This window comes from Schistocerca piceifrons, chromosome 5, assembly GCF_021461385.2.
Source record: "Schistocerca piceifrons isolate TAMUIC-IGC-003096 chromosome 5, iqSchPice1.1, whole genome shotgun sequence".
Taxonomy (NCBI): domain Eukaryota; kingdom Metazoa; phylum Arthropoda; class Insecta; order Orthoptera; family Acrididae; genus Schistocerca; species Schistocerca piceifrons.
This window is the reverse complement of record NC_060142.1, coordinates 159,073,533-159,089,593: the sequence shown is the minus strand read 5'-3', so window position 1 is coordinate 159,089,593 and position 16,061 is coordinate 159,073,533. Positions and strand designations below refer to the sequence as shown.

Here is a 16,061-nt window from a genome sequence, read left to right as displayed (position 1 = left end):
TTACCCTCATCGCCGGTGTTTGATTGGATGTTACTGAAGAGAGTGCCAAAATGGGAAAGTGTTGAAGAGACAGTTTCTTATTTGAAGAGTAAAGAGATGGAAATCGATGATTCCATTCTCTTTGATCAGTTCTGCATACTGACAAATTTTGTTGAAGAAAGTTTTCACAAGTGGAATGATGATAAAAAATACCATTGGAATGTCATGAGAAGTGGGTGAGTTTTTTTAAAAGCTGTGACTGTCTTCAGCATTACTCTGAGTTGGTAATAATTGCAAGGTATTTATTTACAATCCCAGCCCATAATGCCAATGTGGAAAGAATATTTTCGTTCATGAATATCCAGTGGACTAATGAAAGAAACAGAGTGGAGGTGGACTCTCTTGAAGCAATCCTGCAGGTCCTGTACAACTACAAAATGGATTGTGCCGAGTTTTATCATTGTGTCTCAAAGATCAAAGACAAGATCAAGAAGGCTGGAGGCAGTGAAAAATACCCTTTTCTCCAAGGACAGTCAGTTCCATCTACAAGTGCTCAGTAATATTAAAGCTCATGTTAATATTAATTGATTAAAAGTTGAATGGCTGTAAAATTTTGTAAAATGGTAATACATTTCTTTATCACTGTATACGTTTATTAAATGTCATTAATTATACAGATAAGCTAGATTACATCGATCTTTTGTATCCTCTTATTAGTGATAATAATCGGGTTAACAAAATGTATCAACAAAACATTAATATTTAAAATTAAGAAACCTGGGCACATGTGGAATGAGGTGTCCATTGACACCCGGTTGAATGTGTCCCGGTTTTCACCAAACATTATTTGGTCACCCTACGTTAGAGGAGCAGAACAATAATACCGTTACTGTAGAATATTCGAATTGTTGACGGAGCCACAATCTCACCTCTGGTTGCACCGCTTCGTCACTATCGAAGTGAAGTTCGGGAAAGTATTCTTTAAGTTTTGGAAGCATGTGTAAATCGGATGGGGCCAAGTCGGGGCTGTGTGTTGGATGATCGATGATAGTGGACCAGGGGCATGGGATCCCTGCAAATGTCGCAGAGCTCGTATGAAATCCGATATTGTCATGCTGAAAGAGAACGTGCTCCTTGTGTGGATGAACTCTTCAAATTCGAAAATCGATTACAGTACGCTGTTTCTCACGCACCGACGTAGTTACTTACACACTGTCATGTTACACGCTACAATTTGGAGCCCTCTAGCTGCAATTGGGCTACAGATATGTAGGCATGAAGACTAAAGACGTGGAATATTGATAACGTTTGTTTTATCCAAAATAGGTTTAAGAGTTTTTACATAAAAAAATCGGAGGCATTACTTTTCAGTGCGTCCTCGTAGATTATATTAGATTTTCCTGGGCATGTGTTATAACATGAGTCTGATGACATGTATTCAGTTATATGAGTCGCATAATGGAGACCACTTGCAACAACTTTCCTTAATTATTTTTCCATAAGGATGAGTTACTTGTTCGACATCTTGTAATATGACATCTTCTCGATGACCGCAAGGGGATGCCGTTGGCCCATTACTTCTTACAGAGCAGACGACGTTAACAGCGTTTTATTTCACTTTCGGGATTGTGTGGAGCGGTGGAACCGTTCAAACGTCATTGGCGGCTAACGACTTGGAGCCGCTACCTTGAAAAACATTACACAGTCATCTGTGATGCGTCCCCGGTGGAGTTTATATTTCATGACTTGTTGGTGTAGATGAAGCCTTACTCGTCACAGGGACTTGGATACACGCATTTCGTGTATGACACAACAGAATATAGTTGTTGCTATGTTGAAGGAATATACAGAGAAATGGTTTCGCAACAGGCATGATCCTAGTTGGAAGATCTTCATCGCCATATGTAGAGACTTAAAAGAGAAGCTGAGTCATTCAGACCAAAGAGAGGTGGCTAAGGTTCAAACAGTGGCATTTAAAGATATGGTGTTGGAATACGTGGGCGAAAATTCATCAGCAAGGACCCGCCAATTTCCCTGTGAAATCACGCTTCGAACAATAGTGTGGAGAGTACTGGTTCGGCAGTAGCTACACCGCTATGTGATAAACAACGTGTGCAGGCGACGAGGACAGACTGTTCTGTACCCTGAGTTCAGCTGCAAATACATCACCCATTGCAGCATTCCAGTGCTAAACTTCGCAGTCTGCACTGTTGAAGAGTGAGGCCTCTTTCAACCATGATGGTCTTTCCAACTGCCCAAATAGTTATGCCTCGAGTGATGAAAATCTACACATCGGTTGCCGGCTGGAACCGTACAAGATCAAGGAATAGGATCTTATCTGCAGGCACCCGTACAAGTGGTGCACGTCACCTGGTGTTCAATCGGAGCGTGCTGCCACCTGAGCTACAGATACACTTATAGCTGGGTTGTAAAAACCGGGCTGTCACATCTACGAATTTTTTCTATGGTGATACATGAAGTGGTCGACATTTGAACCTCTGCCGACGCTGAACTGCCTAATACATCCGTAGCTGACTGTCTCATTTCACTACTGTCAATAGCGAGTCCAGTAGAACTGTACGTGTCTTTGGAATGAATGCACCCGAGACGTGGCCGTCACTGAGAAATGTTGCTATAAGCTAAATTTGCTGTAACAAGATGTAAATTGTTTATGTTAGTAGAAAAACTAAATTAGTTTCTTTCAGTTGCAAAAAAAAAAAAAAAAAAAAAAAAAAATTATTTTCTTATCGCAAACCATGCGACTGAGGAAAAATTTTGCAAGTTTGGCCTTAATATTGTGTGGCAAAGATTTACGAATTATGAAGCAATAGTGTGAATCATTACTGTAATGTTGTTACGCGTGTATCTTTTACTGCATGTTGCAGCTATGAATTACCTCCAGTACGCGTGACATTTGAGAAATTATGCAACAGCTTTTTTATGAAAAACTAGTAGCTAGTTGTATTTCTTTATTGTACATATGATAGCAACTTAAAGGTGTTTAGGTTCTTATTTATTCAGCCCCATCAGATTAGGATCTACACTATCTGTCTTACAAGGGTTTCACACACACAAATCTTTTAGTATCACAATTTACTAATAATATAATAACTAATTATATCCGTTATAATGTAAGAGAAAAGATAATGTGGAAGAATTATATGCGTACACCTAAGACTATTTTAAATAAATTATACAAATGACGTTACTTACCTGTAGGTCAAACAAGGAAAAGGCACAGACGTAGAACGGTAGGCCAATAAAGCACAACGTCGGATAATCTATGTGAATCGTGTGCTTGAAAAGCGGTTGGACTCGATTGTCTTCAACTTTGACGTTGCATTTTTCTGACAGGAACGGGAAGCTATATTGATAACCTGGAAGAAGCATCGGTTGTCAAACTGCAAAAGGTAAAATTATCTTCATAGTGTTCTAAATGTGAAAAGCTTACCTGTACAATAAAACACATCATCGACCTTGTACGTCGAACCATCTGCAAACGTCACTGATTCCTCACCGAGACTCACGATTTCTGGTTTCTGAAAGACGTTGTCAGGAAACTTTGTATCAATTTTTTCTTTGAAATGATGACTCAGAATTACCTGAAATGAAGCAGGATACTATCCTATAGATGAGCTGCATAATTGACAGTTCACATAAATCTAAATCTCTAAACATACTTTCATTATAATTCAGAAATATAATTAGAATAACAGCCACCACGTTGCATGTGACATGTTAATACTGTATACTGAACGAAAGACATTTCGATCTCGGATAAAAGTGCGTATTACTTCTGACAAGGAGTAATGACTGTTCGTCTAGGTGATTGGTCGCAGAATATTGGATGCTTGATTATTTTCCCTCGTACACATACTTAAGAATACTAATGCATTGTGGTGGCTTCGGATAGCTTTAATTTATGCACCTCCCTTAGATAGTAAAACTCTTTGTTTTTGAAATGATTGGATACTTTTTCTTTTTTACTGATCAATTTACGCGGCCCGCTATGATTTCCTCTCCTGTTCCTTTTCGACTCACAAGGGGAGGCCACCAATTGCGAAATTCAAATTCGATTCATACTGCGCATAATAAAAGCTCATGGCCAGAGGTGTAATGTGGCAAAGCACCAAGACGCACTTCTCAGCCGTTGTCGAGAAAATCGACAGTTAAAAGAAACCGTTCTAGAGAAATACTCTCTACGATTAATAGTTCTCTATAGCGTCGTGGCGCAGCGGTAAGCGCTCTGGTTCGTAATCCGAAGGACGCCGGATCGAATCTCGCGATATGCAATTTCTTTTTTAGTATTTGTTTTTTATAATTCAAATATATATATAATTCCCGGCAATCAGTTGCAACAATTATGCATATAATAAGTTGTTGAAAGTCGTTTGTCGTGGAAAAACTGGCGACTTCGTACATCATTATGTTTTCCGCAAACAAAGTTGTATTTCACAAATGTTGTTAATTGTCTTCATAATGTTAACCACGCATAGTTAACGGAAGACGTAGAAACGATATTCCGAAACGAATACGTATAGCGTAAGTCAAACGTTCGAATTAGAACAGAGACCCCACGAACACAAATTTGCTGTGGCAGGTATGAAATATAAACTCCGTCACTCGCTCGTTACACTTGAATGACAGATGTTGAATGGGCCGAAACGAGCCGCCGCATAACAGCGTAGGTGCCTGCTAACTTCGAAAGAAGGTAGATGCGGTCTCTAGCGCAACTTATAACATTGTCGAAAATCAGTGCGGACGGGAGAGCTTTGGTACACCCTGTTAAAAAAAACGGAAAAATGGAGGCGGTACAATTGGAGAGCGATGCGCCTTCACCAACATGCATAAGCAATTCATTAATACTTTATATATATATATATATATATATATATATATATATATATATTTGAATTACAAAAAACTAATAATAAAAAAAAAATTGCACGGCGCGAGATTCCATCCGGCGACCTTCGGACTACGAACCCGAGCGCTTACCGCTGCGCCACGACGCTGTAGAAATTTTCTAATCGTCGAGAGTATTTCACCGCAACGATTTCTTTTAACTGTCGATTTTCTCGACAACGGCTGAGAAGTGCATCTTGGTGCTTTGCCACATTACACCTCTGGCCATGAGCTTTTATTATGCGCAGTATGAATCGAATCTGAATTTCACAATTGGCGGCCTCCCCTTGTCAGAGTAGCAGTTGCAACGTACGTCCTCCATTACTTGCTGGATGTATTCTAATCTCTGTCTTCCCCTACAGTTTCTACCCTCTACAGCCCTCTCCAGTACCATGGGAACTTGTTCCTTAGCGTGTTAACAGTTGTCCTATCATCCTGTCCCTTATTTAGTCAGTATTTTCCATATACACTGCTGACCATTACAATTGCTAAACCATGAAGATGACGTGCTACAGATTCGAAATTTAACCGACACGAAGAGGATGCTGTGATATGCAAATGATTAGCTTTTCAGAGCATTCACACAAGGTTGGCGCCCGTAGCGACACCTACAACGTGCTGACATGAGGAAAGTTTCCAACCGATTTCTCATACACAAACAGCAGTTGACCGGCGTTGCCTGGCGAAACGTTGTTGTGATGCCTCGTGTAAGGAGGAGAAATGCCTATCATCACGTTTCCGACTTTGATAAAGGTCGGATTGTAGCCTATCGCGATTGCGGTTTATCGTATCGCGACATTGCTGCTCGAGATCCAATGACTGTTAGGAGAATATGGAACCGGTGGGTTCAGGAGGTAATACTGAATGCCGTGCTGGATCCCAACGGCCTCGTATCACTAGCAGTCGAGATGACAGGCATCTTATCCGCATGGCTGTAACGGATCGTGCAGCCACGTCTCGGTCCCTGAGTCAACAGATGGGGACGTTTGCAAGACAACAACCATCTGCACGAACATTTCGACGACGTATGCAGCAGCATGGACTATCAGTTCGGAGACCATGGCTGCGGTTACCCTTGACGCTGCATCACAGACAGGAGCGCTTGCGATGGTGTACTCAACGACAAACCAGGGTGCACGGACGGCAAAACGTCATTTTTTGGATGAATCCAGGTTCTGTATACAGCATCATGATCGTCGCATCCGTGTTTGGCGACATCGCGGTAAACGCACATTGGAAGCGTGTATTCGTCATCACCATACTGGTGTATCACCTGGCGTGCTGGTATGGGGTGCCATTGGTTACACGTCTCGATCACCTCTTGTTCGCAGTGACGGCACTTTGAACAGCTACGGCCCGTGGCTCTACCCTTCATTCGATCCCTGCGAAACCCTACATTTCAGCAGGATAATGCACGACCGCATGTTGCAGGTCTTGTACTGGCCTTTCTGGATACAGAAAATGTTCGACTGCTGCCCTGGCCAGCACATTCTCCAGATCTCTCACCAATTGAAAACGTCTGGTCAATGGTGGCCGAGCAACTGGCTCGTCACAATACCAGTCATTACTCTTGATGAACTGTGGTATCGTGTTGAAGCTGCATGGGTATCTGTACATGTACACGACATACAAGCTCTGTTTGACTCAATGTCCAGGGGTATCAAGGCCGTTATTACGGCCAGATGTGGTTGTTCTGGGTACTGATTTCTCTGGATCTATGCACCCAAATTGCGTGAAAATGTAATCACATGTCAGTTCTAGTGTAATATATTTGTCCAATGAATACCCGTTTATCATCTGCATATCTTCGTGGTGTAGCAATTTTAATGGTCAGTAGTGTATTTCTTCTCTCGCTGACTGTGGAAAACCACCTCATTCCTTACCATACACTCCACATAATTTTCAGCATTTTCAACATTCTTCTTTAGCACCATATTTCAAATGCCCCTATTCTCTTCCGTTCTGGTTTCCCCACAGTCCATGTCTCACTGCTATACAATGCTGTGCTCCAAACATACACTCTCAGAAATTTCTGTCCCTAATTAAGATTTGTGTTTGATACTAGTGAAGTTCTATTGGCCAGGACTGCTCTTTTTGCCAGTGCTAGTCTGATTTTTATGTCCTCCTTGCTCTGTCCGTCACGGGTTATTTTGCTGCTTACATAACAGAATTCCTAAATATCCTCTACTTCGTGACCACCAATCCTTGCGCTGTTTCGCTGTTCTCATTACTGCTACTTCTCATTACTTTCGTCTTTCTTCTGGTTACTCTCAATCCATATTCTTTACTCATTAGACTGTTCATTCCATTCGACAGATCTTGTAATTCTTCTTTACTTTCACTGACAACAGTGATGCCACAGCGAATCTTATCTCTTATACCTTTTCCCTTGAATTTTAATCGCGCTCTTGAAACTTTGTATTTCCGCCATTCTTCCAAATATAGATTGAAGAGTAGGGACGAAAAACTACATACGTTCCGTACACCCTTTTTAATCCGAGCACTTTGTTAGTGGTCTCCCACTCTTATTGTTCCCTCTTCCTTCTTGTACGTATTACGTATTACACGTCTTTCCCTTGTAGCTAACCTCTATTTTTCTCGGAATTTTGAACGTCTTGCACCATTTTATATTCTCGAAAGCTTTTTAAAGGTCGACTTATCAAACGCACTGTCAGAACTGCCTCTCTGGTACCTTTCCCGTTCCTAAAGCCAATAACAAATCCTCAGTTTCCTTTTCCATTCTTGTGTATATTATTCGGTGTCAGTAGCTTGGATTCATGAATTGTTAAGTTAATTGTGCGATAACTCTCACACTTGTCGGGTCTTTCTAGCTTAGGAATTGTGTGGATGACGTTTTTCCGAAAGTCTGATGGTATATCGCCAGTCTCATACATTCTACACAACACCGTGAATAGTTGTCTTATTGTCACTTCCTCCAATGATTTTAGAAATTCTTCCTTATTTGTTCTTAAGTCGCCGTAAACTCTTAAATCCTGACTCCAGTACCCTATCCCCCATCTCTTTCCTATCGACTACTGTTTCTTCTTCTATCACGTCATCGATCAAGTCCTCCCTCTCGCAGAGGTCTTCAGTGTACTCTTTACACCTGCCCGCTCTCTCCTCTGCATTTAACAGTGGAATTTCCTTTGCACTCTTTATGTTACTGCCTTTGCTTTTAATTTCACGAAGGTTGTTTTGACTTTTCCAAATGCTGAGTCAGTCCTTCCGACAATCATTTTTTTTCGATTTCTTCACATTTTTCATGCAGCCATTTCGCCTTAGATTCCCTACCTTTCCTGTTTATTTCATTCCTAAGCGATTGGATATATGTATTCCTGAATTTCCCTTAAAATTTTTGTACTTCCTTCTTCCATCGATCAGCTGAAGTATTTTTCTGTTATCCATTGTTTCTTCACAGTTACCTCCTTTGTACCTAAGTTTTTCTTACCAAATCCTGTGATGGCTCTTTTCAGAGATATTGAGTCCTCTTCAACTGAACTGCCTACTGAGCTATTCATTATCGCAGCAGTAGTCTCAGAGAACTTCAAGCGTATCTGTTCAGTCCTTAGTATCCGTATCCCGTTTCTTAACGCACTGATTATTCCCGATCAGTTTCCTAAACTTCAGTCTACTCTTCACCATCACTAACTTCTGATCTGAGTCTATATCTGGTAGCCTTACAATCCCATGTTATTTCAGAATCTCTGCCTGACCATAATGTAATATAACTGAAATCTTCCCGTATCTTATGGCCCTTTCCAAGCATACATCCTTTACTGTCTGAAATGTATTGCATAAATTAATTAGTCTTTCTCCTCTCTCATTCCTACTATCAAGACCATATTCTCCCGTAATATTTTCTTCCACTCCTTCCCCTTCAACCGCATTTCGATCCCTCTATAACTATTATATTTCCATCTCTCTTTACGAACTGAATTACCTATTCAATACCGTCATATACTTTCTCTATTTCTTCATCATCTGCTTGCTACTTCGGCGTGTATACATGAACTGTTGTTGCCGATGTTGGTTTGCTGCCGATTCTGATGTGTAGAACCCTGTTACTGAACTGTTCACAGCAACTCACTCTCTGCCCTATTTTCCTATTGAAAACGCATAAACGGGAATACTATTCCCGTTAAACCATTTTCAGCTGCTGCTGATATTACCCTATCTGATCTGACCAGAAACCCTGATCTTTTTATTTCATTTACTCCATTGATCCTCCACTATATAAAGATTGAATCTTAGCATGCCGGCCGCGGTGGCCGAGCGGTTCTAGGCGCTTCAGTCCGGAACCGCGAGACTGCTACGGTCGCAGGTTCGAATCCTGCCTCGGGCATGGATGTGTGTGATGTCCTTAGGTTAGTTAGGTTTAAGTATTTCTAAGTCTATGAGACTGATGACCTCAGATGTTAAGTCCCATAGTGCTTAGAGCCATTTGAATTTGAACCTTATCATTTCCCATTTCAGATTTTCTAGTTTCCCCATCACGTTCAATCTCTTACAATGTTATCGTTTAGTTGGTTATTCGATCTTTTGCTCATATAATACGATACACAAGGCGACACATCTAACAACGTAAGACAAATTTGGTTATGCTTTAAATTCTGATCTGGATTTGCATCTATATCCTTACGTAATGCGATCATAATTATGCTAACAGGAGGATGTATAAGACAAATGTTTTATTGTGTTCCCTTTTGCGATTTGATCTTTCTTCTCCTTCTCCTTCCTCTTCTTCTTCTTCTTCTTCTTTTTCTTCTTCTTCTTTTCTTTTTTCTTCTGTGGGCTGCGCAGAATTTAAGACTTTTTGCGAGTTTCTTCTGATCTTCTCAAAATAACTTCGTTGTATTATTCCTTATCTTCCTCTGGTCTTCTGTTGCTAAAACTACGTCGTTATCCCTGGAATATCCTGATGCTTTCAATGTAGCTGCTATATTGTTTCTATTATACATTGTCTATGACGTGATACCAACTGCTACTGTATCCTCGTTGTCCTCCTCCATCCATTTAATAGTCATTCTCATTCCAACGATATACTGAAAATCTTTCTGATGAAGCTGTCCTAGACCGTTGCCATAACCTGACTGTAGAATATCAACACCCATTTCCATGTTCTGCCTGTCATTGTATCGGAATGTTTGTAATTCTTCATTTCTCCTGTTTTCCCGTGTTTCATCTAATATTTTCTGTGTTCGTAATATTTTCATAAACAATCTTCTCTCCTTTTTCTCTTGTATTTTCAGTCCTGCATGCTTCTTCAATATAAGACACATCGAACAATGAGATTCTGTCGGTTTCACTACTGCATTGTAATGTATAATTCTGGTCTTGTAAGACAGCGTTGGTTAAGTGTACCTTTTCTGGATAACTTGTAAACTAATTCTAATATTTCCCTCATTATCCAGCCCATTGAATCGGATCCATTTTACAAGATATTTGAACTTTTCCACTCGCCTAACGTCCCGTGTCGTGTTTACGTACATCTTTTTCTCTTAAGCTGAAGCTTCACAGAGATCTTCCAGACCAGTTTTTTCAGCAGTGTCGTGCACATCATCCAGCGTCGATTGGACGTTTTCTAGGTTTTCAGCTAACAAGGCTCAGTTAGCAGCACACATTAAGCACTTAATTTCTAGGCTCCTTCCTTTCTTCCCGGGATGTATTCCTTAGCTTCAAACTTATGATTACCTTACAAATAAATTTAAAGTGGTTAATATTTGACGTTAAACTCTTAAGCGAGAAAAAGTTTAAGAAAAGTTTGAAATTGTGGTTAAAATTTGTTGGAAGTCGTCAGCTACTCTCATCAAGCGCTGGATTAGTATAGTCTGGGTAATTTACGCTCCGTTTTCAGCAACAGATACTTTTTCATGCATCTAAATGTTGATGACGGCATAAATCGTGAGCCTTAAAATGTCTTGCGACGACATAATTTTGCAGGTACATTCAATGGTACGAGGGCTGTTCAGAAAGTATCTGATCACACACTCTTTAATTATGGAAACCAGTAATGCTACGAGGGAGCGCGCGGGCACTCTCTGTGTTTGTGGGAAACGTAATGCGCATGCCTTATTTTTTTCATGACTCCGGAAACAACCACTCGCTGGCTAGCCGGTGACAAGTGAACACGTGTAAGTGTCAGTCGTCGGATTTTGTGTTGTGTGCAAAATGACGGAAAAAGTGGAACAACGTTATTGCATCAAATCTTGTTTTAAGCTTCGTTTTTCTCAGGTTGAAAAATCCACAAGATTCGACAACTGTTTGGGGATGAAGCAATGGCTACCGCACAGATACAGGGTGATAAAACCGCTTCAGAAATGGCAGTTTATCAGCTCAGGTAGGCTCTCAACATCAGCATGGGGCTGTTATTGATCACGTAAGTAACCTGGTGATGCAGGACAAACGAATCACGATCGGAGAACTTGCAAGAGAGGTTAAAATTAGTACTAGATCCATTCATTCCATTTTAACGAAATATTTGGACATCAGAAGATTCTCAGCAAAATGTGCACCGAAGCTGCTAATAACTGAGCAGAAGCAACTTTATTCGGAGATCGCATAGGACATGCTGGATACTGTGAACAGTAATTTTAATTTTCTTAACACAATGATAAATGGTGGTGAATCCTGGGTTTATAGGTACAGCCCAGAAACAAAGTTCTAGTCATCGCAGTGGAAGCATCCGAGACCCAAAAGAGCGAGGAAGGTCCGCAGCTATGCGAAAGTCATACTGACCGTGCATTTTGACTCCAGTGGCGTGGTCCATCACGAGTACGTCCCAGAAGGTACTAATGTCAACAAGGAGTACTACCAAGAGGTTCTGCGTCGCTTTCGTGAAGCAGTGAGAGACAAACGACCAGACTTGCTGGCAGTTGGCAGCTGGCACCTCCTCCACGGTAAGCCACCCACTTGTCGTTCTGAGTTAATTCAGAGTTTCTTGGTCTAACGCAACACGGATGTGATTTGTCAGCCTCTCTATTCCCCTGACCTAGCACCGAGTGACTTATGTCTTTTTGCTGACCTGAAAAAGATTCTAACAGGGCCAGATTTCAGACCAGGGAAAAAATTATGCAGAATTCCACGGAGCAGCTCAGCACCATACCAAAACATGCTATTCAGACATGCTTCCAGCAGTGGCACTAGCGTTAGGAGAGGTGTGTAGAAGCTGAAGGGGACTGCTTTGAAGGTGACTAGTGTCAAACAACTGCATTTGAATAAAGACTGATTTATGAATAAAAGTCGGATGCTTTTTTGAACAGAGGCCTCGTATACAGGGTGGTCCATTAATCGCGACCGGGCCAAATATCTCACGAAATAAGCGTCAAACGAAAAAACTACAAAGAACGAAACTTGTCTGGCTTGAAGGGAGAAACCAGACGGCGCTATGGTTGGCCCGCTAGATGGCGCTGTCATAGGTCAAACGGATATCAACTGCGTTTTTTTTTAAATAGGAACCCCCATTTTTATTGCATATTCGTGTAGTACGTAAAGAAATATGAATGTTTTAGTTGGACCACTTTTTTCGCTTTGTGATAGATGGCGCTGTAATAGTCGCAAACATATGGCTCACAATTTTAGACGAACAGTAGGTAGGTTTTTTAAGTTAAAATACAGAACGTAGGTACGTTTGAACATTTTATTTCGGTTGTTTCAATGTGATACATGTACCTTTGTGAACTTATCATTTCTGAGAACGCATGCTGTTACAGCGTGATTACCTGTAAATAGCACATTAATGCAATAAATGCTCGAAATGATGTCCGTCAACCTCATTGAATTTCTCAATACGTGTAACGACATTCCTCTCAAAAGCGAGTAGTTCGCCTTCCGTTATGTTCGCACATGCAATGACAATGCGCTTACGCATGTTGTCAGGCGTTGTCGGTGGATCACGATAGCAAATATCCTTCAACTTTCCCCACAGAAAGAAATCCGGGGACGTCAGATCCAACCCACCTGTCATGAAATATGCTATTCAATACCGCTTCCAACGCACGCGAGCTATGTGGCGGACATCCATCATGTTGGAAGTACATCGCTACTCTGTCATGCAGTGAAACATCTTGTAGTAACATCGGTAGAACATTACGTAGGAAATCAGCATACATTGCGCCACTTAGATTGCCACCGATAAAATGGGGGCCAATTATCCTTCCTCCCATAATGCCACACCATACATTAATCCGTCAATGTCGCTGATGTTCCACTTGTCGCAGCCATCGTGGATTTTCCGTTGCCCAATAGTGCATATTATGCCGGTTTACGTTACCGCTGTTGGTGAATGACGCTTCGTCGTAAATACAACGCGTGCAAAAAATCTGTCATCGTCCCGTAATTTTTCTTGTGCCCAGTGGCAGAACTGTACACGACGTTCGCCATGCAATTGCTGGTGCATAGAAATATGGTACCGGTGGAATCGATGTAGGTGTAGCATTCTCAACACCGACGTTTTTGAGATTCCAGATTCTCGCGCAATTTGTCTGCTACTGATGTGCGGATTAGCCACGACAGCTGCTAAAACACCTACTTGGGCATCATCATTTGTTGCAGGTCGTGTTGACGTTTCACATGTGGCTGAACACTTCCTGTTTCCTTAAATAACGTAACTATCCGGCGAACGGCCCGAACACGCAATGATATCGTCCAGGATACCGAGCAGCATCCATAGCACATTTTGATCACAATAGCCATACATCAACACGCTATCGACCTTTTCCGCAATTGGTAAACGGTCCATTTTAACACGTGTAATGTATCACGAAGCAAATACCGTCCGCACTGGCAGAATGTTACGTGATACCACGTACTTATACGTTTGTGACTGTTACAGCGCCATCTATCGCAAAGCGAAAAAAGTGGTCCAACTAAAACATTCATATATCTTTACGCACTACACGAATATGTAATAAAAAATGGGGGTTCCTATTTTAAAAAACGCAGGTGATATCCGTTTTACCTATGGCAGCGCCATCTGGTTTCCCCCTTCAATGCAGACGAGTTTCGTTCTTTGTATTTTTTTTTTTTTTGATGCTTATGCTCGGTCACTATCAATGGACGACCCTGTATACTGTCTGTGAAATATGTTAGGATTAGAGCTCGTCGTAAATAACTTTAAACATCATGCGTGAGGCAGCAATTTTGCTGCATAAAGAGCGAAAATGTAATACGCGATAAAATTTTTCCTTTTCATCATTTTGTGGAGTGTGTCGGCGAAAAAAGATTTCGAAAACATTTGCTCTCATTCTCAAATGCTGGTTGAATATAATCTGGCTTTTGCAGTTCCAAACTGTAATACTTGTCTTGCTGTGTTAAGCCGTTAAGATAAGATTACATCTCTTAATGAGTAGATTATCACAGCATTTTTTAAATGTTAAAATTCAGTCAATAATCATGAGAAATATTGAAAATCAAATTTCTGTTCGCCTTGGAAGCCGTTACTAGGCTACCTACAACTGGATCTGCGTGACCTTGAACCGGTTAGCCTTTTGGTAATATACAGGGCGGTCAGAAACAGTCTGAAAAGCTTAGAAGGGTACTGCAGGGAAGTTGTGTTGAGAAATAGTTGTTGAGAAAAAAATTCGATACGCTGCGCCGTTTCCGAGTTATTCAGCATTGCGGTTAACCAACCAGCTTGTCGCGCGAGCATGTTCAGTCAGCCTACCAGAGACAGTGTCGCCAAACGTGTCCTTCTTTTGGTTTCCTCAAACCGGACAAACGTAGCTTTTGCTCACCTAGCTTTTATCAGTCCCGAAAAAGGCACATTTTAACTGATAATGTAGGAGTAACTCACGAACCCACAGCTGTCTGTGCATTACCGCAGTGTAGCGCGTGGTAGTGTTTTGGATTTGCGCGCTGGGAGCTGACTGGCTGACTTCGATGCTAATTAACTAGGAAACGGCGGGACGTATCGAATTTTTTTCTTAAAAATTATTTCTCTGCACAGACTCCCCTGTAACACCCCCAGAAGCTTTCCAGACTGTTTCTGATCACCCTGTAAATTGCCAGACTCGTTTCCAAAGATCTAAAGATATTCTACGAGACAATACGAAAGAACATTGATGACAATCCGTTCCGTTACCTTTTTATTATTCATCTGGATGAAACTTACGTGAGTTAATGGCAATTTCTCTAAACCTATCAGTATTATATGCAGCGTTGACTGTATGTGACAAGTTGAAATTGTTTGCTGCGTTTCCTTGTCTTTCGCGGGCGATGCACTACCAGTTACATCATCCGAACACGCCAGGCAGACCGCCTCAAAGCTTTAACTTGTCACATTTCGATCGTTTCCTATGTGGTTCTTCCTGTGTTTTGTAGTACATCGGGCTATGGTCTCTGCACGTCTCTATCGACCTACCGCTATTTAGCTTTTTCCAGTACTAAACTGACGAACTGCAGGTCATGAATTTATGAGCGCATTTAGGCATTTCGACGACAGCGGAGTCTCTAGATGGATCATAACTCACCACACCATCAGTACAAAGAGAGGTCGCCTCTGTCTTGAACAAATTATCTGTCGACGCCCCCGTCGGATGGACAACTGCTAATGACGAGATTATTACTCTCCTTCAGTTATTCATATTCACATCATTGTTGCTCACACCGAACGAAGGTGCCAATAAATTCGAGGAAGATGACTTTTACGAAGATTGCAAAGACTCTTCCAGTGTGGGTGCCAACAGCGTCATAAATGCGGATCGCAGACTTTTCCATAGATATTCATGGTCGGATCTAGAAATCGTGTACAATGAAAAGTCTGTTACGATTTGAAGCGAGACATCAAATTTCGTGTCGAACGACCGTACAAAGCTGCGAATCGGGACAGACACATTTCGTGCCCCAAACAGTGTCATTATCGTATCGCTGCCAGACTTCACGTCAATTTACCTTGAGGAAATTTTCCAAATGTGCTATCTCTCGTGAATAGCGGTGGCGCTAGTGTCGCTTTCCCTATTTCTCGCCGTTAAGGGCTCCGTGGCGATAACATGTAGTCTAACGTACTCACTTATCCCTTAGTAGGGAATAAGAGTCGCAAGCCTATGTAAAAGACTCGCCTTACATTTATTTCCACTGGTGTGCCTTTATAACCGCCTACGTGACTGTTGTGTGTATCCGCGGGCGCAGTACATTCGTAGCCCTCGTTATTGTTCTAGAATATTTTTCCGAATTGGCAACTA

The 16,061-nt window shown here is 41.4% G+C and overlaps 1 protein-coding gene across 2 annotated transcripts in view; it reads right to left on the bottom strand.

The window, feature by feature from the left end:
* Nucleotides 1–16,061, bottom strand: part of LOC124798678 (flavin-containing monooxygenase FMO GS-OX5) — a 147,951-nt gene that overhangs the window by 16,339 nt on the left and 115,551 nt on the right. Inside the window, exons 5-6 of one of the 2 annotated variants that reach the window (XM_047262179.1) lie at nucleotides 3,431–3,518; nucleotides 3,193–3,356 (exon numbers count right to left, since the gene is read on the bottom strand). In XM_047262179.1, coding sequence (XP_047118135.1) covers nucleotides 3,193–3,356; nucleotides 3,431–3,518 — 252 coding nt within the window. Of the gene's footprint in view, nucleotides 1–3,192; nucleotides 3,357–3,430; nucleotides 3,582–16,061 lie in introns of both variants that reach the window. The other variant, XM_047262178.1, reaches the window with a different exon arrangement.